The 25,394-nt window shown below is 45.3% G+C and overlaps 1 protein-coding gene across 1 annotated transcript in view; it reads right to left on the bottom strand.

Moving 5' to 3' along the window:
* MYBBP1A (MYB binding protein 1a) overlaps positions 1–25,394 on the bottom strand; it is a 49,535-nt gene that overhangs the window by 21,414 nt on the left and 2,727 nt on the right. Inside the window, exons 6-23 of the mRNA XM_058817809.1 lie at positions 24,753–24,943; positions 24,296–24,463; positions 23,996–24,113; positions 22,410–22,699; positions 21,653–21,760; positions 20,928–21,053; positions 20,023–20,226; positions 19,284–19,392; positions 18,793–18,880; positions 17,604–17,755; positions 16,806–16,895; positions 16,058–16,183; positions 15,235–15,399; positions 14,098–14,255; positions 13,096–13,230; positions 11,807–11,912; positions 9,453–9,584; positions 7,880–7,948 (exon numbers count right to left, since the gene is read on the bottom strand). Coding sequence (XP_058673792.1) covers positions 7,880–7,948; positions 9,453–9,584; positions 11,807–11,912; positions 13,096–13,230; positions 14,098–14,255; positions 15,235–15,399; positions 16,058–16,183; positions 16,806–16,895; positions 17,604–17,755; positions 18,793–18,880; positions 19,284–19,392; positions 20,023–20,226; positions 20,928–21,053; positions 21,653–21,760; positions 22,410–22,699; positions 23,996–24,113; positions 24,296–24,463; positions 24,753–24,943 — 2,535 coding nt within the window. The remainder of the gene's footprint in view (positions 1–7,879; positions 7,949–9,452; positions 9,585–11,806; positions 11,913–13,095; positions 13,231–14,097; positions 14,256–15,234; positions 15,400–16,057; positions 16,184–16,805; positions 16,896–17,603; positions 17,756–18,792; positions 18,881–19,283; positions 19,393–20,022; positions 20,227–20,927; positions 21,054–21,652; positions 21,761–22,409; positions 22,700–23,995; positions 24,114–24,295; positions 24,464–24,752; positions 24,944–25,394) is intronic.

Raw genomic sequence — 25,394 nt, 5'->3', positions numbered from 1 at the left:
ACTCAGAGTTAGAAAATCACTGCAATATGGTTTAGATCTCTGCTCCTGAGCACTTCCCTCCTTGGACAGCTCTCACCAGCAGCTTCTACAGCAAGAATTAGAGTTTATTGTGACCTTTTAATTTTCTTATTTCTTCCCAGCAACCAACTAGAATGTTTTCTCCCTTACTGAGGATTTGCTACATGATCATCAACACAATCAGCTGAACAGCAGTTAGCAGAATAAATACAGCCTAGATCTCCAGAATCACAATAAAGAGGCAAACAGAAGCTTTTTCACGTTCTCAGAAGCCTTTTCATGTCCTGCTTGTGCTACACTGAGGGCAGTGTGTCTGTGCCAGTCAATTAATGCTGGTATCACTATGGATTTGTTTGTGGGCAATGCAGGCAAGTGTCTGACACTTCTGGCAAAAGACAGAGGCCATTAGAAGGCAACAAGAAGTACAACAACGACAAAAAACCTGTATGAAGGGAAAAGAAACAAAAATAAACAGCTCACAACATGTATGATGCTCCCAAGAGACCCTGCAGACTCAGTGACAGGGGTCCCACATTAAACTGAAATACACCACAAACACACCAAGTTGTCAATGCAAATACAAGTGAAAACTCATGCCATGGGACTTTGAGCACTCAGCTTTAAATGCAGTCAGGAGGACCTGAAAAATGTAAACAGATCTTTTTAAATTTTCAACCATCTCACACAAATAAGAGAGAAACAGAGCTTAGAAAGCAATTCCTCAGGGAGACACGTTTTGCTGTGGCATCAGACACCTTTCCAAAGAACATCAAACTATTTATAGATGCTGTCAATGTTCTCCTGCTCATCAAAGGAAAATGGTTTTTCTGTGCAATCCCACTGCAAGAAACACTCAAAAATGCAAGGTTGGGATGTAATAATCCACATGCACAACCATCCTAAAGGTCTGGGAACTAAATACAAAAATGTAGAGCACTCTGGCTCTGACCCAGCAAAGCATTTAAGCATTCAACTGCTCTCCCTTCCACTTCAGTGGGCAGTTTGCATATCTAGAGCTAGCTCATGTCACAGGGCTTTGCTGGCTGGTGATGAAAAGAGATCAAAAATGCCCAAGAGCCCACCCATAGTTCAGCATCACCTTGCAAAACACAGACTCTGCTTAACCATCCCCTTACACAAAACAAAAACAGCAACAGGACACTGACTGGAGCCAAAGCTTGTCAGTTTGACACAGATTTTCCAGCTGCAAATGATTTATTTTTATTGAGGAGAGGGCACATACTGACCCAAGGAAGATGAAAAGGATGGGTTAGACAGGCAGCAGCCTCTCCAGCACTGCATCCCTTGGGTCTCAGTGCCTGGGGACAATTCACTCCTGAATCTGACCACAGGGACACCTGACAGAGGTGGCACAGGGGGTGTGACCTGTGCCAAGCACAGAGGATGCTCTGGAGGAAGGGAGCCTTTCACTCATGGCCCATTGCTCAGCTCTCACCAGCTGCCTGCCCAGTGCTCATTCCTCATGCAGAGGAGGTAGAGCTGAACTGGTGCTGGTTCTTATCTGGGGGGGTTTATTTTGCTTCATTTTTAGTAACAGCTTATGCAAAGTGTTCCATAACAAGCTCTTCCTCCACTACCTGCTGGCAGCTATCTGTGAGCACACAGGCAGGGCATGGTGCATTAATGTGGGGATCCATTCATCTGCCCCAGCAGGAAGTGAAATACTCCCAAACACTCACACAGAGGGGTGCTGGCTTCTGGGGCTTTGCAGCACTTTCACTGCTCTTGCTGTATTAAAGTTTAATTAATTTTTAACTTAGATATTTTACATAGAACATAAAGTGTTCAGAAGGACAACTGTCAACCAGCCAAGGCCTCTTTGGCAGGAATTTGGGATCATATTTTACTCTTCTGGTGATGGCAGCTCTGGCACAGACCTGCTTCAGTTCTGTAAAATTCTGTCTATAGATGTTTGATCCCTTTGGGGAGACTGCCAAAGCACCAAGATTAATTAGCAACTTACCTAAAATACACTCTCTATCAAATAGATCTTCAAGCGTTCCTTGACACAGACAGCTTTATAAAAACACATTCTGAAATACTAATGAATCTGTATGACATAAGATGACATTTTGAACTCTGTCTCAGTGCCCATTCTCATTTCCACACTAAGTAAAATTACTTTTATTAGTTTCATGACAGCTCTGCACTTACATCAGCTCTGCAGACTTCCAGCCAAATCACAGAAAATAAACTCACTTGATGGACAAATACATCCTCATTATGCTTCCAGCTACTGCAACATCCTCAATCAATAGAGCTTTGAATGTAAATAAGAAGGCAGGAATGTATTCAAATGGATGTGTGACCACAGTGCAAAAGTAATTGCAGAGGCTCTCAGCAATTGTGTTGATGTGTGCACTCCCAGTGCCTTTCCCAAAGGAAAAGAACAAGGGATGGGTATGAAACCATTTCTGTAAACCCATGGAAAAAGTTTCACACCAGAAGATGCTTTAAGTGTCTGCCACGAGCAAGATGGAGACAGCACCTTACTCCTGGCAGCAGTAATTCTCATTTATCAGTGCTCATTTCCAAACTGGCTCTGACACTGCTGGCCAGCAAGCTGGAGCTCTGAGGGAAAAGCACAGCTGTGCCAGGCCAGGCTTCCAGAGAGGCTGTGCTCCAGCTGGGAGCTGGCAGGTGCCCTTGCCTACAGGAACCAGCACCAGCAGCACAGCTGGGGACTGCAGTGCAGGGAGCCACACTTCTCCCTCTACACCTGATCCTCACCCTCACAGAGAGCTTTTAGGGAACAAACATTAGTTCATGGACCATCCAGTGCCATAAATGGGGATGCTGCAGTGAGAACCTCACCACAATCACCAGTGCAGCACTGAGGGGTTTGTGCTGCAGCAGTCCAGGACTGCACAATTACAGAATTAAATGTTACTGTAGCTCTGCTCATCAGACCAACACAGCTAAAAAAAAACCAGGAAGACATTCCTCACCTAAGGCTCAGGAGGGTTCTGGTATGTAGCTGAGTCATGCAATAATCATAAATTAAACACATCTTGATCCCTGCTTTATGCTCCATCAGCACAAACTGAAAAGCCAGGCTTTTGTGCATATTGAGAGAGCAACACTACACCCACTGAAACAGGCACAAGGAAATCTGAAGGTCAAGCTCTCCTGGAAAGCAACTGCAGCAGTAAGAATGAATTGTCCTAAGAGAGGGGGGAGTGAGGACCAGCTCACACACAGAATTTGAGAGAGTATGCTTAGTGCTTGTGGAGGACATCAGGCTGACAAGAACACCCCTCATCCATGGAACAGCACAATCTCCCCCATGCTGTCAGCACCTCACACTTTCTGCTGGCTAATTGTACTGCCAGGGAGATTTCTGTGCCAGATACCACAATCCCCATGACAACTCAGAGGGACAATGCAAGCTCCCCTGTCATTTTCCCAGACCAGTTATCCCTGGGTCTCTTTCCCCAGCTGCCATCTGAGCACTCAGAGCAGCAGTGTGTGCCTGGTCACTGCCCTCCAGGAATGGCAGCTGCCCTTCACTCTGCTGTGGCACCTTGTGTGAGAGGGAAAGCTCTCAGACCTGCCTGGATGTACCCAAACACTGTCATGTGGCACTGATTCTTAGGACCTCAGTCTGCAGAACTGCATTCAACAACTTAGATTAGACTGCACTACAAAGCCATTCTTTACCTCTTACTTCCTTTTTTTAGTTTAACTTGTAGCACTTCTCCCACTCTAAAGGTCCTCTTGAAAAGCTTCACAGCTGCTGCTTGCAATCAAGTGATTCTGTATAGTTTCTAGTCACTTCTTTCTACAACAGAGAGCACTGCAGGGACACATGGCAGGGATGAGGCAGGTCATATTCTGAGAAGTGCAGCCTTAAGTTTTATGCTGGTTTAATATACATATGGGATGGCAAGGATCAACAAAAGTTTGTGAAAGGCATCCCAACTGCTACTGTAGAAAAAAAACAAAATTAAAAAGCCCACAAACAAAACAAAACAGAAAAACCAACCCAAATCATCACAAACCCCACCAGATTTCTCAGCTCAATAAGTAAGTGACAACCAAACACTATTTTTTTTTTTTTGAAGCCTGAAGCATTTTAACTTTCACATAGCATGTTTGGGACTTAAAACTTCCCACTTGAAGAAAGGCAGAGTTTGAAAACAGGCCAGCCAGTATCACTGAGCATTCAGAGCAGCAGCTGCCACGGGCACAGTGCATCTGAGCTAGCAGAGCAGAGTCCCAGGGCCCTGCAGCCAGGGTGGCCTCATAGTGGCTGAGAAGTCCAGCTGAGAAGCATGAACTGCCTGGAACAAGGTGGTTTTGCAGACCCACTGTCACACACATCTTGTATCTTTCTGATGTAGAGGTTTAAACAGGTGCTAAATGAATTCAGGCTGGGGTGACAACCCCCCTTCTCTGGTTAAAACATCCCTTGCCTTTGTTTCCCCACTCACAAATAACACCAATCTCTCCATCTTTTTCCTTTTCCAGGGAAACTGCTGCATTTCTGTCTCCTGCAGGCATCTGTACCCCAGTAGTGACATCAGAGGAGCAGAATTTGGCCACAGGTACAAGCTTCAGTCCCAGTAACACCACTGCAAATTCACCTTTCCAGTTTAAAACTTGTTACACAGGTTGAGCTTACTGCTGAGAAAACCAACCCAATCACTGTGAGCCACACTCAAAACTGCCTTGAGAGCTCTCACCCCCCCTAAAGTGTTGTTTTATCTCACAAATAACTTCAACATGGAGCTGAGAAACCTCACTGCTTCTTTAGGCACGTAGGAACAGTGTCAGAGGAACTGACAATGTCAGTCACAGTAGCTAAAGTTTTAAAGCTTTCTTTCCTTTTGGTAAATTCTGCATCAAGATGCAACCTTGGAATAGCTCCAAAACACTCTAAAGCAAATACCCAGGCCAAAGGAAAGTAGCTCCCAGAAACACATGGAACACCCATCCAATAGCTACAAACACCTCTGCTTGCACTGCCACCGAGGGTTTGCTGCTCTCCAGGTTTTGGAGGTGACCAAGGGACACAGGATGCACAGAAAGGCTGCAGCAGTGCAGGACCCAGTTACCTGGGTCATCAGCTACAGCCAACAGTTCACATTTGTATGAGAGATTGTTCTCTCCTTTACAATATTCTTGTACTGACTTCACAGAAGCTATAATTTCATGTTAATGAGCACTGCCTCTGATGAAATAAATCACAGCTTTCAGCCAGACACTCCTGCCCCTGCACAGACTGTCCCTCTGCTCTAAGTGAACTGACTGAAGTTAACTCTAACATGGCAAAAGGGGGAGAAAAACTGTGTGTGCAAAGGCAAGGGAAGTTCAGCCAATCACCCTCATGTCCCATTTTGTGATGTAAATGCAGGAACACCAGGGCAGCAGGCAGGGAGGTACCCAGGACAAATGGCTGGGGCTGGAGAGGCCAGGCTGCTCCTCTCCAAGCTGAGCAGCATCTGAATGGCTCCTGCATTTCCTACAGCATCTTCTCTGCTACCTGTGCCCAGAAACTGAGTTTTGACACAGGAACAGTGCACACACAGTCCAGGTTTGCTGTTTCTTGACCAGACCCCATTCTTGCTGTACACGATGTTCTGCAACCACCTCAGCCAGGCTGGTCCAGGGCAATCACTTAATGACCAAGTTTAACTTTACACTAGAGGCCCCAGCAAGAGCAGAGCTTCCCAAAGTAAGAGCTGGGTAGGTAGGCCAGTGGCCACAAGGTCTTACACAGAGGCTCTAAAAATAGGGATCAGTCTGGCTGAGAGGAGCTGTGGAACAGATCCCCTGCATCCATTCTGCTCTCACACACTTCCAGGTATAGAGGATGAGGAGGAAGGAACAGCTCCCTCACATCCTCTTCACAAATCATTTTCATTTTGTTCACAACTACCTTAAAACTCAGCCTGAAGGTGCATCTCCTCCTCCCCAGGCTGGCTGGGATGGTGGCCAGCAACTCTGCTGGCCCAGAGCCCCAGGGTTTGTTATCAGGCCAACACAAAACACCTGCCCAGAGCTGAGCCTCCACCTTCTGTGCACAGCATGGCTCTTCCCAGCTGCTGTGGCCCTGGGGACACCCTGCTGAAGCTGCACACCCAGGAAATCAGAATCCCTGTGGGAACAGCTGTCCCAGATGCAGCAGCCATACCCAGAACAATCAGCACTAACAAGAGGAGTGTTAGAACAGGAATTAAGCCTCCAGTACCTGGGACTATGCTAGTTTAATGATTAGAAGCCAATAATAAGGGCTAGAAGTGGAAGATCACCCCACTTGCCTCTCTGTTATCAGGGCTGCCCAAATTCAGAGTATCATGAGAGCTTTGGTGTTTTCAGAACTCACCTTTTGGAAGCTGAGTTCTTCCACCTCATATCCCCAGAGGCTGCCAGGGAGAAGTTACCCCCCTGCTTTACCAACATCACTTTGCCATTTATACCCACCTAGCCTGACTCCTACCCTAACCACTAGGATACCACCAAAACACATTTGCATTGAGAATCAGTGGGAAAATTTAACTGAAGACCTGACAAACTGGACATTTGGTGCTGAGAAGCCAAAATTCCTGAAAAGGAAGCAGTGTGTATAAAATGTAAAGCTGCAAGTCCAAGCTGCACAGGCTTTCCTGCTCACTCTCCATGTGCCTTTGTTTGAACAGCAGTATATCCATGTTCTGTGCCCAGCTCCCACACACTCCACATGTCCTGCCCTACTCCTCCCACCCACAGGCAAACAGGCTCTGCAAACAAAGCTCAAGCAGCTTGGTGGAAGCCCTGGAAGAAGGAGAATGCTGTTCCCTGTGGAGAGGCAAAGATAATGGAAGCTGCACACAATGGAGCTGTCTGCTTGGGATGCGGTTCTGGTCTCTTGAGGATGGGATCAAGTATGTGCCTTACAATTAATTTGTTGTTTGTGTAACACATCCTTATTACCATCCACTGAAATTATTAATAGCTCAATTCACTCTCCTTTTTTTTTTTTTTGTCTTCTTTAAAGCAAAGCCATTCCTGTTGGGTAAAACAGTCTGAACTGCAATTTACACTGACAATGTAATGCAACCCTACTGTGAACGCATACCTACCCTTCACATTCCCTCCAATGATCAGAAACAATAAAACAGCTATTTCTGACACAGGGAGATCAATCTAGGGTGCACTTCTGCAGGGGACAGACACAGGGTACAGCTGGGGGCTGGGAAAGTTTGGGCCCAGAGGGGTTTTGGTTATTAACAGTGTGAAAGTCAACCCCCAGTGCAGGGAAAATCCAGACAGGGCTCATTCCCTGCTCCAGAACACTGAGCTGTGCACTCACCCTGCAATGTTTTATTGATAAGGCTCCACTAATTTTGTGTTACTCAGGCACAGGCAACCAACCATCAAAAATCAGATCTGTGGTACAGGTGGTTTTCAACTAAACACAGCAGCACACACACTTTAAAATGCAGGACAGATAGCAAGGACAACAGACTCAAGAACCTGACCCTGAGGTAGCATGAGGAGGCAGGGAGTAAGGCAGACTCCATTAATACCAAGGAATATCTTATCAAGAAGGAGGTAATCAAGGAATAAGCAACTGCAGTCACAATCAGGCCTCAACCCCGAGAGCTGCAGGCAGTTTTTGAAGGAGATGCTACCAAAGAACCCCCATGACTGTGGATATATTGTGTGCCTTCAGCTTCACACCCCTGAAGCAGCAAGGCAGTGTTTGCAAAAGCTCTGCCCCCCTGAAAGCCACTTCCAAAACTGAGCAGCCCTAAAAGCACATTATAAACATATTAAAAATCATCTGAGCTGCCATGTTTAAGTTACTTCTCTGATTCACTGTTATTCAGCTTTGTTTGTTTACTTTCATTCTTACCTGCTGATGTTGCCTGGCTGCTGCTGTGATAAACTCAACCAGAGTATCTACTAATGGCTTACACATGATCTGTAACAAAGAAAGACACAGTCTCTCATTAGTGGTTTGCTGACAGGTTTGTTTTTCAAGCAAAGCAGTCTATATTTTACACAGCCTCCTGAGTAAGAAGAAAATGACACAAGAAAGAGAAATGCCCAGAAATCAGCAACAGTTTATTTGAAAATTAACAGCTTTTCTCACACCAGCTCTGAGTAAAATCTTGATCACAACAAAAAGCAGCAGCAAAACTCTTCACCTCTTTTCACCTGGAAAAATCAGGCAAGCATTTTTCACTCCCTGTGTTCTGCTAAGTGAAAACTAAAGTCTGCATCTGGCTGACACTTTCTGTAGTGTCTGTTCACACTGAGCACAGCCCCAGTCCCAGGCACAGAAGAACATGTTGAGTGGTAGCCAGGTGTGGGCTGGTCTCTTCTCCCAGGGAACAAATGACAGGACAAAAGGAAAGGACCTAAAGTTGCACATGGGGAGGTTTACATGAGGTATAAGGAAAAATATCTTCACTGAAAGGGTTGTCAGGCACTGGCAAAGGCTTCTCAGGGAAATGGTTGAGTCACCATCCCTGGAGGTATTTAGAACGACATGTGAATGTGGTGATTTTAGAAGATATTTCTACAAGGAACAGTTATATGGAATCTAGAGGTTTTAGAAATCTGCAGATGGGATTTTAAGTTTGCTGTTCATGTGGGCAACACACAGTCCTGCTCTCCCTCCATTTCGCAAACTCAGGTACAAGGCATGCTGGGCTGGTGCCCTAAGAAACCTACAAGCAGAACTCTCTCCTGGATGGAGTCCTCAGCCTGAAAGCATCCTGCCCCAGTTACATCTCCTCCCACCCTCACATCAGACATCAATTCTACAAGGTTTGGAGAAAGGGCTTCTGGCAGCTGTCTCTAGTTTGCTCTGACCTAAAAACCCCTGAGGATTTGTATGACATTCAGGCCCATGGCCTGTTCCTTAAAAACTGGCTGTCCTCATAGAAGAGACCAGCCCCAGGCTTAGGTCAAGCTTGCAGGAAATACATCAAACATTTCAGACACTTGCACTGTCTGAATATCAGGCTTGAAGATTAGATTCCAATTAGACTTCATACTCCTCAGCCTTCCTGGAAGAAAATTGAGAAACTGAGCATGCAGTGGGAGCAGAGCTGGACAGGAGCTACACTGGCTGCTCAAACAAGGTGACCTGTTTTGCCTTTGTGCAAACCTTGCTCATCCATGTTGTCTTGAATACTGGAAAAAAATTAAAGCTTCCTAGGATATGTTTTAAAGAGCAGCCTGCTGCTCACCTGCTTTCTGTCTGGGGTATCCCAGTCCAAACCATAAATAAAATCCTGGCCTCCTTCAGTGTTGTTATAAAAACTGAGTCTAAGAGTCTGAGCAGGTGAAAACCCAAGGAAACCTCACAGCAATTTCTAAAGTCTGCAATACAACAGAGAAGTTTCTCTCCCCCCTTTGCCCACAATTACAATCACACTTTGGAGCCAGCAGAAGAAAACAGAGCCATCAGCACTCACTGGGAAGCGTTTGAAGAGATCATGGAACATGGAGCATGTGAGGGGACTGTTCCTTTTGCTGAGGAACTGGGTCAGTGCCTGCTGATAGACAGCAGCCACCTTCTTCACGTTCAAACAGCCTGGGTTCAAAAGCTGGAGGGAAGAAAACAAAATAAAAGCATTTCCAGTGAAACACAAGAATGAATCACTAAGAGTGAATAAATCAATTTTCATCAGTTCTAAGAGGTTTTTCCCAACAAGAAGTTATGCTTGAGATATGACACAGAACCATGAATAAACAGCCAAGTGGGCCCCAAATATGCTCTCTCATATGACCTTGTCACTGAAGGGCAGCACAGCTTCCTAGCAGGACTACACACACTCCATGTAGTGTGGGGCTGTGCTCTAGGTTTGTGGTTGGCATGTGTAGTACACAAAACTCACAGGGCACTACAAGCCCATCCTGCAGTAGCTGGGCTGTGCACATGGTGTTTGTTCTCAGCTGAAGAGCTCCTTGTGCCTGTAGATTTCAGTGTATGTACATATCTGTATCTACATACACTTAGCACCTATGTCCAGGACTCCCAAGCACTCAGCAGACAAGCCCTAGCACTGATCAGGGATCCAGCAATCCCAAAACTGTGTCCATGTTCCAATATCCCCCTCTGGTGGGCAACAAGAATCCCAGACACACAGCAACCTGCTCAGCCTACATGGATCTAAACAGCAGTCACTGAAGAGCCAAGTGTGGAGCACTGCATCCCAACATTCCTGACTGCTCTCATACTGCCAGGGAGGTACTGCTCTTTGGGAAGAGTGAAAAATTAGGGCACAGGAGGAAAAAAGCTCTAATCTTCACAGCAGTGAACCTCTGCCCAAGGAATTTTTCCACAGCCCCATGGAAATCTAAAGCCAAGTAATGTGGTGTCCTGTTCTCAGGTCAAACTCCCATCGCTCCTGCAGCTGAACACTAAAGGCTTAAGTGGAATAAAGAAGATGGGTCTTGAAATATGACCTGTTTTTCTAGTGGAGTGTCTCTACTTAGCACTTGATACACATACCTGCAGGGGAAACAATTTATTTCTCCTTCCATGCATATATTTACTGGAAAAAAAAATTCTTCTATAGTTTTTCCATAAATCTGGCTACCGCATCCTAGTGTCTGCTCTAGTTCCACCTTCCTGCTTATTCAAAAGCTCCAAATTGTGCTCACAGAGCACAGCTCACTGGAAACACACAACACCTCTGTCTCTGGTTCCCCCCTGCAAAACCTCCCTGGCCTCAACACAGTGTCAGTCATCAGCAGCATGACATGAACTGAGCTGTCATTTCCCTCACACTGGCAGCTCATGTCAGCTGCTGGCTCTGTCTCTGCCTGGCCAGGACCAGAGCTCTGCTCCCACTGGAATAAGAGGCTTCCCTGTGAAACTGCACAAGGATGCTCTGAAGCATGCCTCACTCTAGCCTCAATGTCAAGTATGTTGTTTATATTCTCCCAGATCTCCCATTTTGTTTTTCTTTTACAAAAGGCCCAGCACTGCACAGGAGCTACATGGATTAACACCCTCCACCTCTCCCTAAGCCCTAGAAACACTGGCTGTCCTTTCAGCCTCCAGCAGTAATTCCATGTATGTTAATTTCCATGAGGGAGCTCTGTTTATTTTTCTACCCCACAAGATGTCAGCAAGATGAAAGCACTAATTCCTGGGATCAATGTGAGGGGTTCAGAGGCAAGGCCAGGGTCAGCTGCTGAGACTGAGACACTGCTTACTAAGTTTCTAGGAGGTGACTGGAGTGGGCTGCCCAATATAAAGGCTCACCCACTCTGAGACCTGTGAAATGCAGCAGAGACAGTGGGTGAAAGGGGGTCAGACTAAGGGTCTCCTAGTAATGGACACCTGTAGCACAATCAGATGAAGTCTCCCTCCAAACAACTACCACCAAAATCAGGGCTGCTCCAAACACTCTTCACCCTTCACCTTAGCCCAAACCTCAGGGGAACAGGAGTTTACTGTCATCCACCACTATTCTGTATCTTCCTGCTCCTCGGCACTCTCTGGAAAAAACTCAAGAGTGACTGCCAGGAGTTTAATGGAAAAAAACAGCAAATCAGGGAGAACAGCACAAATACACATGAGGCTTCTTTGGACATCAGCAGCCCCTGTGCCTATGGGCAAGCAGGAAGTAAAGGGTGAAAGCCAGGAGGGTGAGGGCCAGAAAGGGATGGGGAACTTTCCAGTGTCATGGAAATCAGGCAGACAGGTACCTGCAAGCAGCAGGCCCAGTGACAATGAACAAGGAAGGCCCACCTGCAAAACCAGGTACTGCAGCTTTACTGACAAAAACACATCCTCAGGAGCAGCCTCATGTCTTACCTGACATGCCTGCTTTGCTTTGCTGTCATTCTGTTTCTCAGGCTCAAGGGGAGGAGCAGTTGAGGATGTGTTTCCTTTCAACACTTTGAGCAGGTACAATGAGGCACTGTAAAAGAAAAGGGGAGAACACAGCAGTTACCACAGTGCCACAGTGAAGCTACCTAAGGCCAAGAGGCACAGGCAGCTTCCTCTGTAGCAAAGATGGTTACAGAATTTGATAGGTCCCTTCTCTCAGTCTAACCCACTCTGGCCAGACATAAAGACAAAGAAATCTTAGGAAACTAAATAATTTTGTGTCATCACAGTCAGGTATCTCCACTATCAGCCTGGTTTCCTCAAGCTCATGCTTCTGACTGGCACTGCTGGAGGAGTTCTGCACCTTGCCCAGGATTTCTGAGCCTGCACAGCTCAGCCAGGACTGCAGCATGGCCTCAGCTGCCATGTGCTGGAGAACTCAGGCTGGAGAACTCTCCATTGGGAGAGCATGCAGACCTCTGTGCTTGTGGAAAATGCAGTGTTTACTGGGCACTGCTGGGAAGCTGTCAGGGAACCATGCAGCACACACAGCCAGCCCCACGTGGGCAGAGGTACCAAGGTTCCTGCACAGCCATGGGGGAGATGTGCTGCAGAGCCAACAATGTCCAATGGTACTGGGTTGACCATGCAACGTGGTACCCATTGCTCACAGCTCATTGAGCTGAAAAATCCCAGAGTGAGTATGAAAGCCCTCATCAAACTGGCTGCATGTCACAAGAGAGCCTGCTGGTAAATGGCACTCCTATTTACACCACAGAACAGCAGTATCACTCAACTTTCTAACAAATATGTATCTGGTTTATTCTAATTTTCCTCTATTCTACAGCAAAGGAGAAAATATTGGTATGTACAGTCAGGACTAGATGGCTATTGCCCTCATTGTGCCATCATGGAGACAGTAAACACTGCATTTAAAGAACAATCATCACAGGTTAATTAGGAAATGCACTCATACCCCACTGAAGCACACACACTGCATTACTCCCAGAGGAAGCCTCAAGAAAGCACTTCCCCGCAGCAGCAGAGCTGTACCAGACCATTTCTGTATCACAGAAGCTATAAAAGACAATCACCAAAAAACACACACATTTGAAAATGCTTCAGACTGTCAGGACTGACTAGTCCTTATGTAAGACACAGATGCTGGTGTGAAGCCTCCTGCAAGGCTCTTGCTTCCCAGACCTCTAAACACACATCATCACACCTGCTCAGATGTTACAGCATCAGTGGAGAAGCTCCTTGTGAACACTCACCTGAAGTAGTAGAGAGCCACTGCAGAGTCAGTGTGCTTGCAGGCTCTCTTGACCAGTTTCTGCAGCAAGGCATGCACATCCTCCTGCAGGGAGGCCACTCTCTTGCAGTACTGCTTGTTGCGGCACAGCGAGTTCCTGCACAGTGAAACCAACACAAACATCACCCACAGACAGAGCTCTGGGAGCACATGGCCAGGAACACTGAGCACTTACCAGGGTGAGAGAGAGCAAAACCAGAACTCAGTGAGTGGTAACAAACAATGCTAGCTAGGTACTGAGCAGACAAGCCCTGCAGCACATGGCTGTGGCAAGAAGGGTGAGGACTCTGAACACTCTTCACCTTCAAGCACTAATTCAGGCATCAGAGATGACTTTCCTTCAGTTTCCTTCAGAGCTCCCACAAAGAGCACTGACCACCTCAAGCTTGTTACTTCACAACTGCTTCACAACTGGGGAGACAGCAGCACTGAAAATGCTTTAGAGAGTGCTGAGGATGTCAAGAAGTGGTGCACAGAGGACACATGTGACACAGCATGCATTATGTCTGTCTAGCTGGTATCATCCCTCACTTCTGGCCCTGAACAGAGAATTTGCACTCTGCCTGTCTCAGAAATAACTTGTTGAGAGTTTGCTCCAGCCACAGCAGCAACTCTGTAAGCCTTGGGAGTTGTTCTATGGTCTCACCCAGAGGTCAGAAGCCCATGGAGGTACTCAGTGACATGGTCCATACCTGCAGTACCTGTGTTTGTTCTTGAGGCTTCCACCTGCAAACAGATTTGACACTTCAAGTCCTTTAGCCGAGAAAATGCAGATCCTAATTCCTTTCCTGCAGGTGATGACTAAGCACTGTGGATGTGTGTGGTGCTGGTAATCTACCCTACACAATCTCTAAGCACAGCAGTTGCCTTCAGCCTTAGAAACAGCAGCTCCTGGTGTTCAACCAATACCACAGCTGTTTATCAAAAGCCATTTTCTATTACCTGGAGGTCCAAGGACACTTACTTGAAGATACTAGCTGTTTTCTGGAGGAAATCCACCTCCTGCTTGTCAGAGTCTGAGCTCATGCACTGTTCAATCAACTGAAGCAGGGGCTCGATGATATCAAACACCAAGGGGTTCTCTGCTTGCTTAACCAGGAACACATCAATCAGATCCAACACCTGCAAACACAGTTATCCATGTGAGGAGTACAGCTGACAGGGAAACAAGATGGATTTACCCAGAGCACCTACCAGTAGGCTGTGGAGCAGCTGGAGGGGACTGAAAAAATTATTTACAGCTGAAATCTGTACACATTCTGGTATCATTTCTACTGTTAAAGCATAGGAAACTGAAAATTAAAATTTGAAACTGAAGATTGAGAGCTGTCTGCTGGTTCCAACTCTATTTTGTGCAGTGATACCATTTAGAAAGAAGAGTTACAAGAATCAGGGTCACCTAGCACAGGTCCCTGTCAGCACCACTGACTGAAGATCTCACCCCTGCAAGCTCCCTTGAAATACACACTGCACCAGCATAAAATCAGCATTTTTATAGAACAGCATCAGAAGGGAAATGCAGTAGAGCCACTGGTTCACTTCCCTGTTCAGCCTTGGCTAACTGATTCCTGACTCCCATTTCTGCCTGGGAGCAGCTGGAGCTGTCTCTGGATGCTGGAATGTCCCAGAAGGTCCATGCTGACACCAGGCGGCCTGACCTCAGCATTACAGTCACAACCAACCAGGGAGTTTAGCAAAACCCCCAATTTTACTGGCAGAAAAAGCTCATGTTGCAAAATGACCCAAGGCACTTCATGCATTAAGGAACACCAAGTTTGTCCAGTTAAAAAAAAAACAAAACTGACAGGCACCCTTGGATAGCTGCAGGAAAGGATCTTATCAGTTTAAGCATTTCAGATCAGCAAATGAAACCCATGGTGCACTTTTTGACAGCACAATCCTGGTTTTCAAACAGGCCTGTGAAGCCCCAATCACTGATCCCAACAGTGCTGTGCCAGGTGCTGTACAGAGCCAGAACAACCAGTCCCAGCTCCCAGGGGTTAATGACATAGGTGAATGTCCCAGGTAGCTCACAGCATGCACAGGCTTCAACTGACATGCTACTAAAGCAGAGGTCTTCACACAAACATTTGTCTCCCACCTTAGCCTTGAAATCCCTCCGCAGGATCTTCTCTTTTCTCATTCTGTCCTTCTCATCTTTCTTTGCCTGGATCCGTTTCTGCTGCTCAGCAAAAAGGGCTGAGATGTTCTTGTCAAGAGCCATCATAGCCTCATCATCCAGCTCTTCATCACTCTGATCTTCTTCCTTTTGATTTTAGGAGAGAAAACCCAACACATCAACTCATATACTTCAAAAAGACAGTGGGGAGGGAACCAGAGCCAAGACCAGACTCCAGCAGGGGTGTAGCTAATCCTGAATAATACTGCAGAGAGGGAACACAGCTGCTCAGACCCATGAGAAATCTCACTTGTATCTCCCATCAGGTAATCTGGCTGCTGTAGAGAGGATCAGGAGAGGAAAGAGGCTGAGGTTTTGACCTGACTCCCTCTGTGCTGTTCCTCCTCCAGTGAAGAGGTTCATATGTTGCTATGTCTGCAACCTTTATTGGGATCATTAAATCAAACTCTATCACTGCTACAGTAAGTCTCCAGAGTGGCCTTCAGGGAACACTCCTCCACACAGGCCAGCCAACACACATAACAGTATCTCAGTGCTTTAGCTCTCATCAATCTCATTTGTTACAGGCAGGAGCACAAGCTGTGTCAGGCTAGACTGAACAAGCTAAAGTGCTCAAGATATATGAACAATAAATAAAAGGACAAGTGACTTATTCCCAGAGCTCACCTAATACCATGAGTGTTTCAAGTGCCATACAAAGATGATGCAAGGGCCAAGACAGCATGAGTTCAGGCACCATCCCAACCTCCTGGTATCTGTATCAAGGTAGGCAGTGAAAACATACCAAAGAATTCCCTCCTTGGAGAACTTTCATCAGCTGACTGCGAAAATTATCATCAACTTCTTCATTCTCCTCATCTTCGCTGTCAGAGTTGTCTTCATCTGAGGAGTCCTCGCTTCCCTCTTCATCCTAAGGAAGGGAAGTTCATCTCCTGAGCCCACCACACAGGCATAACTCAATTCTCAGAAATAAAATCTCAACCCTCCCCTCCCCTCCTGCCTTCCTTCTAGCCCTCAGATACAAGGACAGACACCTCAGATGATGGGGTACCAGGTCTCCACAAGGGCTAAAGTGGAATACAAAACAGACTTCTCTGTCACATTAAATAAGTATCAAAGAGAAGTTTCCAAGGAACAGCTCCCACCTGACCCTCCTCTGTGCTGATGCCTGTAATGCTTCATGACTTGAATCTCTACAGTCCTAAAAATGTGAGATCTGGAATCCAGCTGGCTGTGCACCACAGCCATGATTCTGTGGCTGCAGAAAGGACAGGCCTGTGCTCCTGTCAGGATGCAGCTATTTCTTCTCAGAAAGGCATTTGTTCAACCAGCCACACCTACAACTGCAGGCCAAGAGATTCAAGCATGCACTTCCAACAAGCCATTTGTGTGCAGAACCTTTAAAATAAACCTTAATAGAGCAACAGCCTTTTTCCTCAAGTAGAGAAATTATGTTAATCTATTAACACAGCTCAGAACCATTAAATATTGAGGATATGAGGAGTGTTTGTCACTGGCAATGGCACAATTACCGTGTCCTGGGCAGATTTGGTCTTTTTGTTTGATTCTTCCATCACAACGACTGCACTTTCTTCATTCTGCTCTTGGTTAGGGTCAAAAACCTACAAAAAATAGGGACTTGGGTTTTTTGTTTTGTTTTTAACCATTTCTTGTGTACAACAAACAGAAATTTCAGCACAGTAAACCAGGTGAATAATGGAATTTTAAGTAAGGGCATTAACTTTCTGCTTGTTAACATGCTAAGTTCTTTCTGTAAGTAACAGAAAAGGTGAGGAAACTGAAGAGGATGGTGGCATCATACACCTTGGCTTGTTCCAAATGAAGTATTAGGTTCACCACAAAGTACCTGACAGCCCATGTTTGCAATCCACATATTACTTTCTCAGTAGGCATCACCTTTCTTAGTGGTATGACCAATTCAGATTTTTAGTGTCACTTACTTTTAGGACCTCTGTGAAAAAAGCACCTTTCTAGAAAAAACAAATTTTACCATTTATACTCACATATAAAATCTACCAGTTATATAAACTGACCCAGGAATTTCTTCAGCCTAAAACTATCAAATAATACAGCTTGAAGTTAACAGATCTCAGGCTCCTGTAAAAAAAACAACCAAACTCCTCCCCCACAAAAACAAAAAATAGCCTAAACACTCTCTAAATTACAGCTCAAATTCAGCAGCACACATCATCAGACATTTCCTAAATCAAGTAGATCAAATTAAACCTAAAACTGAGACATGCTTGTACATACATGTGTTAGGGACAAAACAGGCAAACAGTACAAGGCCCTGTGAGTGCCTCACTTACATCCAGGATGAGCTGCAAACCCCTCTTGGTCAGGCTGGGGCAAATCCACACAAACACACTCTTGGAAATCCGACGTAAGAGGAGGCTGGGCTGGGCAAGGAGGGAGAGAAGGATTTCCACCATCACCTCAACCCATCCTGGCTCTGAGCTGTCTGCACAGGAACAAACAATGACAGGAAGAGGCATTGGTATATCAGTAAGCAATACAGAATAATTCACCAAGGAATAAAAATTAAAATTGTCCTTCTAGCTGACTCTCAAAAGTACCACTCAGCAACACAGACCAGAAGGCTGGGAGGGAGAAACCACAGGGAGAAACATGTTTGAAATGGTCTTTTGACCATTGTTTTCCTTTTTCTGCAAAGGCTTACCAGGCAACAAAAGCTACTATTTATTAAATCATTACTTAGATTAGCAGTTCTGCAAGTTACCTGGCACCTACTTGGTCACATTAAAGCAGCTGGTCAGCAAAAGTATATGCATTTTATAGTGTTTGCAGCGAAATCAGAAGTCCCAGCAGCCCATGAAAAGTGATGGCATTTGAAATTTGTCCTTTAGTCCAAAAGTTTGGGAATCCTGCTCTACAACCATCCAAACCACCAAAGAATTACCGTTTTTATTTTCACAGTGCCCTCAAAATTGATTTACACAGATCTCAGGAGAACAAGACCACAGTTGGAGAGGAAATTAAAAGATCAAGCCAAGTTTTTTCCTGGTCAAGTCCCAACCTAGAGGGTCCACAGGCCCTAAACAAGGACCAGCCTCCATCTCCAAACATGCTGTGTTCACACAGAGGACACATTCAGCTTGCTCAGAACTCAAGCTAAGAAGGAAACACGTTTGATGCCTGCTGGGTGTTCAAGCCCACAGCTCTGCCAGGCAGACACCACCAGGTCAACACCAGCCACTGGCCCACACAGAGCAGTGCCTCAAGGAGAATGAGCTCCCTTGGAGTGCTCACCCAAACAAGGGCAGCTGTGGAGCTCAGCTCTCCGTCCCAGGGCACACAGGAACACAACCCACTGACAGGGCACACAGAGAGCTGGAGCACAGGACTTAGAATGAAAAGAGAATGAAGAAGGCACTCTCCTGGGGGTAAGTGCATCAAGCCAGAACCAGTGCAGAGTGCAAACTGCCTTGGCAGACCACTAACAATCCCACTCCCTTTCCTTCTGTAGGAAGGACTCACCAGCCTTCTTCTTCTTGGCTGCTTTGCTGAAGGCCTTCTCTGTGCAGTTCAGAAGGTCACTCAGAACCTCCACTGTTTCAGACTGATTCTGTTTGATCACAAGCAGACAGGAAACAGGCTCAGAACTCCCCACTACCAACAACAACAGAAGGAATATGCTCCAAATCTAAGGACCACTCTAAACAGGTACAAATATACAATCACCTACTGCAACTCTTTTGCAAAAAAGCCCCCATGAAATTAAGTAAAAATTGCTCCAGTCAGCAGCAAATCAAGGGCAAAACTAATGGTCAGGCCAAGCTTTGCCCACTACATGTCTACAGACAGTGTAAGAATCACAGCTTATTAGCTGCCAGTTGCTCATTTTCAGAAGCCAGAGGTTCAGAAAAGCTGGATCTCTGAACACAGAGAAACTCCCCATCTTGGTGTTCAGAAAGCCCAGCTATCATCAGCCTATTCTATACTAGAGAAGTATTCATCAGAGATGTTACCTTGAAAAGATGAATGGCCATTGAAAGCAGAAGCTGTTGGAAAGCACCAACTTTGGCACTGTCTGATTTGTTTTCTTTTTTCTGCAGATTCTTCACAGACTGAAGTGTTCTGAAGAAAGAAACCTCTCTGAGTTTTCACAATTACAACAGCAAATCATCCCATATGACCAGACTAAAAACATGACCAAAACTACAGTACTGTTTTGTGTACTTAACATTTCATCTCTTGGCATTGGATTCTCTTTTAGCACACAATCTTAACCCAATAAGTTCAGTATCTGACTGAATGTGGGTTATAAAAAAACTGCACTTGTGCACAGACTACACTCCTAGTACCACAGCCAAAGCTAGATCTTTATGGGGAATCAAAAAGACTCTCAGAAAAGAGTCATTGAGATGTTTGTACAGGCATTTTTAAGAGAAAAGATGAGCAGACTGTTACAATCATGTTTGGGAGAAGGACCATAGAAAAAATCACATAGTTAACAAATAGAAAGAAGAGGAAGAAAGGAATGAGGTGAAAAGAAATAGAAAGATACTCTGAAAGCCAGTCAGGTGCAGGATACTCAAGGGGAACAAAAACAACTGCCACTGCCTGTGAAACGGCTGTGCTACAGCAAGCAGAACACCACGAGGCAAAGAGAACACAACATCTCCTTGTCCTAAAGAGAAACCAAGACCAGGGCTTTCCCCCTTTCTCCTTTCACCAACCCAGCATCCAGGTTCCCAAGCATCTCACCTCTCCCAGATATCCCTCTGTTCCTTGGTAAAAGGTTTCACAGCTTTGACATGCTCAGTGGAGAGCAGCTTGTTGGCATACTCAACAAGGAGAAAGATCCACAGCTTCCCATCTGCAGTCACACCATGGACATGCTTCTCTCTCAAGGCTGCAGCCTTTGCTGTATCCCCCAAGACAGGCAGGGTGTTTAATGTCTGAAGTAACCTGCAAAGAAAGACACCATGTTATTGTCAGAGGAACCAAATGGCCTGTTCCTGCTTACCAAAGTAATACCCACCAGCAAAGCACTCTCATCCCACAGCTCTGGTCACTCACTGAAGCCCAGACTGACAGTGCCCAACTTTCAACCCACACATGTAGCCAAGACAGCAGTGTAGAGCTCATTATCTTGGTGGCCCCAAATCACCTGGTGCTCTCAAGGACACTATTAATCTCAGTTGCTTCTCACTCTGTGTCCCACCATGTCCTCTGCTTTCCTTCTACTGAGGTTTGGCAATCATATAAAACATCTATTACCAATCTATCTTCCTTAGCACAGGGAGGGCTGTGGAGTCACCAGCTCCTCACACAGAGTGACCAGAAATCCACCAGCACAACCCCAGCACCTCCCTCTTGGGTCCTTCCCCTTCCAGATTGCCACAGAGGCAATGGAAATTCTATAGGAAAAGCAGTATGAGCTCAACTCCACACCTGCCATATCATCTCACATTTACCCAACATCTCATATAACACAATCTTTGAATAATCCATCTCCATAGAAAAGCCATGTCCTGGTGCTGGAGTCAAAGAAATGCTCCAATAGCAGCCCAGCATCTCAAACTTCTTGCCCCACCACTCACAAGCTTATTTTATCCTCAGGAAAAAAGAAAAATTTCCAAGCTTAAAGCCTGCAATCAAATCCTTACCCAAAGAAGTAGTTTTCTGTCTCTGTATGATCCCGTTCATTCAGGGGCTCTGATGGAAGGACACCAGCCTCAGCTACCTGGGAATTCTTCTTCTTAGCAACAAAGAAAGCATGGAAGAAGCAAAACCTAGCATAGACAGAAATAGGAACAGAATGAAAACCCAGACTGGCCATAACAAAGCAAAATCAGCCCATGCATGCAAACCAAACAGCTCCACATTCAAGGAAGGCCAAGCACTGAAAAAAGCACTATTTACAATGAGCACTAATTACAATGAGACTGTTCTCTCAAGATACACAGGGTGAAGAAGAGAAAAAGGATGCTCAGGACTTCACAAAAGTGAAGCACCAACACTTAAGGCCACAAAACACAATACTAAGACTGTCAGATATGGGTCATACTCTCCAAGGCACTTAAGGTGACAGATAAATACTTATTAAGACCTGATGTTAAAAATACTATCTTCAAGCAGTTTAGGCAAGCAGGAATGGAAAATTTATTCAAAATAAATGGAACTAATGTGATTTTAAATGCCAACTACTTATCACACAGGTTAGTCCAATCATGCAGAAAGTATGAAAACAAAACCTAGACTCCTAAATTATTTATTATGGAGCATTTCCACTACTGGATTTGTCCAGTGTCATGGGGACAGCTTATCTGCAATACTGCTATTGAGCTACAGAGAACTACCCCAAGCACATATGTCTTTACATCAGTCTCACCTGGCAATGTCCATCACAAGGCTCTCCTCTTTTCTGGTGGCACTTTCAATGATGTTAACCAGTCTGTGCATGATCCACCTTCTCAATCGAGCAATCTTCTGTTGTGCTCTTTGAATAAGAAGGAGAACACAATCAGCAGTTTGAACACTAACCCAACACAAATACACTGCACAATCCACTGCACCAGGAGGTGACTTACAGATCCTTAGAGACTTTACACTAAAACTGGCAAAGTTATGTAGTAACAAAGCAATAGGTACAAAAGAAGACATATAATCTTCTCAGGTTTGCTTTTTACTATGCAAAAGGTGATCTATTTATCCCACAGAGAGTCTGCAGATGAGCAAAAAGCACTTAAAAGAATTGCAGCAGTCAGTAGAGCGAGGTTTACAGGTGCCAGGTAACCACATAACCTGGCCTGAATGCCACAGTGTCTAACACACAGGTAAAAGAGAGGCACAATTCCTACAAAGACCTGAGAAGCTGTAGTGAAAGAGGAAACCATGGGACATATTCTCCAAAGCAGCTGTCAGGACTAGAAAAAGAAGAGAAAAGGCTCTTTTGGTGATTCAGTCTGCTTTGGGCAGGCTGGCTGGTTCTCAGTATGCTTGCAGAATTTGCAGAATTGAATTTTATCCCAGTGAAAGAGTCAGATTCTGGGGCTAAACTTTCTGAGACAGAGGAAATAAACAATTGTGAACTCATGGCAAGGGAAGCAGCAGATGCTGAGAGGAAGGTGCAGTACCCCTGTACTCACACGTCTGCGTTTTGCCGGTTCTGTTTCTGCCGGTTACTTGAGAAGTCTAAACAGCAGTCCAAGTCTGGCCTGAGGAACATGTCCTTGAGCCAGCTGATGTATTTGTGCAAGGCCACTGCCTGCAGGTGTTTCACTACCCTGGAAGCACTCAACAGCACTGGCCTGCCTTGATTGGTAAGGGTAGAGAAGCCCATCATCACAGCCAGCTGCCTCTCTGGGTCATCGCAGCCACTGAGAAATGTATCTATGTATCCTTCCATTTCTGCAGCAAACTTAAATCCCTGGGGAGACTGAAAAACATGGTCAAAGAAGCAGGTCAGCAACTTCACACTCAGACTGAGTGGCTGTGTAAATAAAAATCACAGAATCACAGAATGGCCTGGGTTGGAAGGGACCTCTCAAGTGAATCAGGTTTATTTACTCCCTTGTTGGTTAAAAAAGTGGAATCAGGAAGAAAACTGCCAGTAAATAAAAGACTCCAGCTTTGTCTAGCTCCATCTCCAACAATCACCAGAATCCCATAAGGATCTACAAGGTAACAGCATTTACTTCTCCAAGCAACCTATGTCAAGAAACAAAACAAACCCCAAAACAGAATCAAATTCAAACAAAGATCTTTTCTATTCTCGCATCATCAACAATATTAGCAGCTTCTTCCATTTAGCCTCATTGTCTTCAGGGATTTCTGACAGGAACCAAATAAAATTTGAAGCACATGGAAGATCACAGCCCAATTTACTGTGCAACAAGCACAAAAAGTAAGAAATAGGAAAACTAAGCCAGTGGATAAATCCTGGAGAAAGCTGGTCCATTTAGGGAGGCACCATGGTATGCAGTATTTGCAGGGCAAACCCACACACCTATGGCTGCTCTGATAACAGAACAAGAAGATCACACAGACCTATCTCTCCCAAGATACAACAACTATTCCTGGGCACATGTGAGGAGGTTTAGGATTGTGTTACCACAAAAAGCCAAGCTAAAAGCCAGTTTTATCAGTACTCCCCTTTTACTTTTCCTCTGTTTATTGCAGGCTTGTGCTGTTTGCTGGCTTCCCAGTAGGGAAGAGGAAGAGGAGCTTCAAAATCCAAATCCAAATCCAATACGTAATTTTTGTGCTAAAACCTCAGATGTGTTTATTAAAACAAGCACCAACAAACAAAAGCACGAGTTGTCTCTTTTTGTCTTTGCTTTCCAATGTCCATGTCACACCCAGCACAATGATAAACAAAAAGGAGCTTCTGGACACACAAAAGCAAAGGGACTGTTAAAGGACAACACATGACACTGTCAATTTGCTGAGGGCTGCCCTTCCTCTGCCTCCCCCCTCATCAGAGCTTTCCTGGCAGCAGCAATGAAAGCAGGTGAGACAGTGCTGAACAGTTTCCACACCCTTAAAACAGGCAATGACAACCAAACACAGAGTATACTCACTCCACTGCAACCAATACACTAACCTTGCTTTTAGTAGGAGTTCAATGTCTAAAATGACATAAACTTTTTTAATACAAGATGATTTGAAACTAGAAGTGGGGCAGAGACTTCCCTGTGCTCAAGACACGGCCTTTAGCTGTTCAAAGACCTACCTGAGTTGCTACCACGTGTTCTCCATAGTGCAGCATCACCTTCCCCTTGAGAACCACCTGCAGCTGCTCCAGGGACAGCGAGGGGAGGGCACTGCCCAGCAATCGGTAGCACATGTGACTGAGGGGGAACAAAGAACATTCCCTCAGGCTAAAGCACAGCACTAAACCCACACACAGGGCTAAGACACAGAGGAAGGGCTGGGGCAGGTACAGGAGCATGCAGGGAAATGAAGTCAAAACTTCTGGGTCAAGAAACAGAAGGGTAACATGGGAAACAACACAGTGTGTGTTCAAACAAACCTGACAGGTCCTGATTTCTCCTTCAATAGCCCATTCTCCACAACTTCATTCCAGAACAGTTCAAAGGCACCTTCCTTCAGTGCAACTTGGAGCAAATCAAACACTACACTGGGCAATTTCTTGTCTTCCTTCTCAGACTTGGCAGCACTTTTCAGAAGCTCTACAAGTCTAGAAGAAGAAATAAAATAATGTGAGAGATCTGACCTGAAAGGGAATTGTTGAAGGCCAAATTGATCCTGCTGGAAGACACAGAACATTTCCCAAGAACTGCAGGCTGTGCCCCCTGGGAGAAATGACACAACTATAACTTGGGAATCTGCAGAACAATTGACACCTAACCCTCAGCAGCACCTGCAGTGGCAAATACAAGCTGGAATCAGAATCACAGCCACATTTCTCTCACTCCTAGCCAAGAGGAAAATAATGTTCATTTAAACCTCCTTATTTAAGAACTTACCTGGAAACATTTTCCTTATTTACAACAGTAGATGAGCCAAACAGCTTCTTCAGCTTTTTAGGTTTCAGAACACCAGGGAATTTCTGCATACCCACAAGCAAAAGGTGCAGGTTCTCTGGAGATGTGAAGGCTGAAGAGAGGTCACCTTGCAAGATGTCAAACAGGACCTCCTCAAACACAGTTTCAGGTACCTAGACAGGAACAAGGGTGAGAGCATGTAAGAAATACCTGAGGGCATTTTACTAACTTGCAGTGAAGTAAGCACATTAAAGTATCTGCATTGGAGGACATTTTACTAAAAGCTTGCAGTGTTCTGGAAACTCTAGAAATAGTCTTTATGGTGACACAATGAAAAATAAATAATGGATCTGTCCATGACTGCCAGACAGTCCCAGGTGCTGAACCATGGGGAGCAGGACAGCATGCTGTCATCACACAGCAATTCTGGTCAACTGACTCCAGCTGCAATTGTTCTCCTGCTGTCTGACTGCTCTGCCTGTACAGCCAGGCAACGCAGGGACAAGGAAACTCTCTCTTTTTATTTAACACTGCTAGTCTTCATGTCTACAAATAACATCCACTTTAAACAAGGAAATAAACTCTTTTATTTTACTACATACTCAGAGCTCTTTACTCCTTATC

The sequence above is a fragment of the Ammospiza caudacuta genome, chromosome 20 (genome assembly GCF_027887145.1).
Source record: "Ammospiza caudacuta isolate bAmmCau1 chromosome 20, bAmmCau1.pri, whole genome shotgun sequence".
NCBI classification, from domain to species: Eukaryota; Metazoa; Chordata; class Aves; order Passeriformes; family Passerellidae; genus Ammospiza; species Ammospiza caudacuta.
Note: the sequence above shows the minus strand (reverse complement) of the source record. Positions and strands in the feature narration are given on the sequence as shown.